The 1,985-nt window shown below is 35.0% G+C and overlaps 1 protein-coding gene across 1 annotated transcript; it reads left to right on the top strand.

Annotated features, from left to right (window-relative positions):
• Positions 1-391: 391 nt before the first annotated feature.
• LOC129876179 (uncharacterized) lies at positions 392-831 on the top strand. Its single transcript, XM_055951532.1, has 2 exons — positions 392-658; positions 743-831. Exons 1-2 carry the CDS (start codon positions 392-394, stop codon positions 782-784), a joined length of 309 nt encoding a protein of 102 aa, XP_055807507.1. The 3' UTR covers positions 785-831.
• Positions 832-1,985: the final 1,154 nt, after the last annotated feature.

Here is a 1,985-nt window from a genome sequence, read left to right as displayed (position 1 = left end):
TTGCATTATCCAAATGTGTCATGGGTTAGGGCATTCTTTCAAGAGCATTCCAAATATGATGTAGTTGAAAATAACATGTGTGAGACCTTTAACTCATGGATCATATCATGTAGACACAAATCTATAATAACCATGTTGGAGGAAATTAGGAGAAAGATAATGACAAGAACTGTGGACATGATTAAGTTTGCCAACACCTGGATATCTGATATTGCACCTATGACTAGACTTATCTTAGAGGAGAATAAGGACAAGTCTAGGACATGCAAGGTTCTTTAGAATGATAATGTTGGATTTGAGATTGGAGAAGGGGAGTACATGCATACAATTAACTTGACTGATAGAGTTTGTAGTTATAGAACTTGGCAACTGAGAGGCATTTCATGCCAACATGCTATTGCTGCTTTGTGCCACATGCCAACATGCTATTGCTTATAGTAATTTCATCCAACCAATTCCAAATATGAAGATGTGGCCTGAAACTAACAATCCAAGGATTGAACCTCCTGAACCTAAACCAATGTCTGGCAGACCTGCAAGAAATAGAAAAAAAGGCAAAGATGAACCAAGAAAGAAGTATGGAAAAATGTCCAAACAAGGAGTGAAACAGACTTGTTCCATGTGTAAACAACAAGGTCATAACAAGAGATATTGCAAGGTAACATAATTTATACTTGCTTGTGTCTTTATCAATCACTTGTTGAATTTTTAATGAACATATATTTTGTGCTTAAATATTCAGGTTGCTGGTCAAAGTTCAGAAGCAACTACCCATAATTCATAATTTTCTGGTCAAAGCTTACAAGGAAGTAGCCAACCTGAATCAAAAAACTTCAGTCAACCTGAACCAAAAAACTTTAGCCAACCTGAACCAACAACATTCAGCCAACCTGCATCAACAACATCAAGCAAGCATGCTTCTTCAACAACAGTTTGTGCTGATACAAGTAGAGTTAAGAGGGTGAATGATGCAATCTCAAGCCAACCACCATCATATATGGATACAAGTATTCCTTTTACAAGAGAAATAACAAGTCAACTACCTCGAGGAGAAAAGAGACTATTGGACAAAAGATAGGAGTTACAGCAACTGGAGAAGACTCTGCAAGAGGGGGGACAAAGAAGCCATCATATGGTGGATCAAGTAATGTTGGATTTGGCATATTCATAAGTGCAAGTGGAACCCAAATACTCAATGTATGTTATTTTCTTCTTTGGTTACATACTAATCTTCACTAGTGCAGCTTACTTACTAATTTTGGTTTCTCTTTTTCTGTAAAAATAGTCAGGGACTTCAAGTCAAAGAATTCTACCAATAGGTTCAAATTTTAAGGATGCAAGTTCAACAGGCATAGACCTTGGTTTTAAGCTTAGAGGCTTGAGATGGAAAAATAGAGATGTTGTCACTACCTCCCAGTTGCAGCAAATAGCAAACAAAAAGAAGAAGTAACAGCAGCTTGAAGTTTTGAATACTTTTTGCTATGTAACGTAATCACTTTTGAGGATTGTAACCTTGTTAAACCAGTCCACTGATCGTGGTATTTAGCATAATGCTAACTTTGAGTTCATTGTGGATTATGTTTTTGAGTTACATTGTGATATTGTTAAATAATTTTGGTATTAAATTATCATGTCACATAATGCAATTGTCGCCTTGTTTCTCAAATAGAAATGCTGCAAAATACCATTGATGAAGGCAATGAAAAGCTACCTCAATATTCAACAATTTGTAGGATTTTGAACTTTTAATAAGTGAAATATGTATTCACTTCAACAAGATGTGAATTGTGAATTATATACAACAATAACATCAAAATACATACAAATATGGCCTAGTTAAAAATTTACAGCAACAACAACAACAACAACAACATGAAGATTTATTTCATCCAAAATATAGACAACTTTACAGAAACAACAACATCAAAATAATACTACACCACCTATACCAAATGATAGACCACCACCTATACCTGAACAACACA

This window comes from Solanum dulcamara, chromosome 2, assembly GCF_947179165.1.
Source record: "Solanum dulcamara chromosome 2, daSolDulc1.2, whole genome shotgun sequence".
NCBI classification, from domain to species: domain Eukaryota; kingdom Viridiplantae; phylum Streptophyta; class Magnoliopsida; order Solanales; family Solanaceae; genus Solanum; species Solanum dulcamara.
This window is presented reverse-complemented; position numbering and strand designations above follow the sequence as displayed.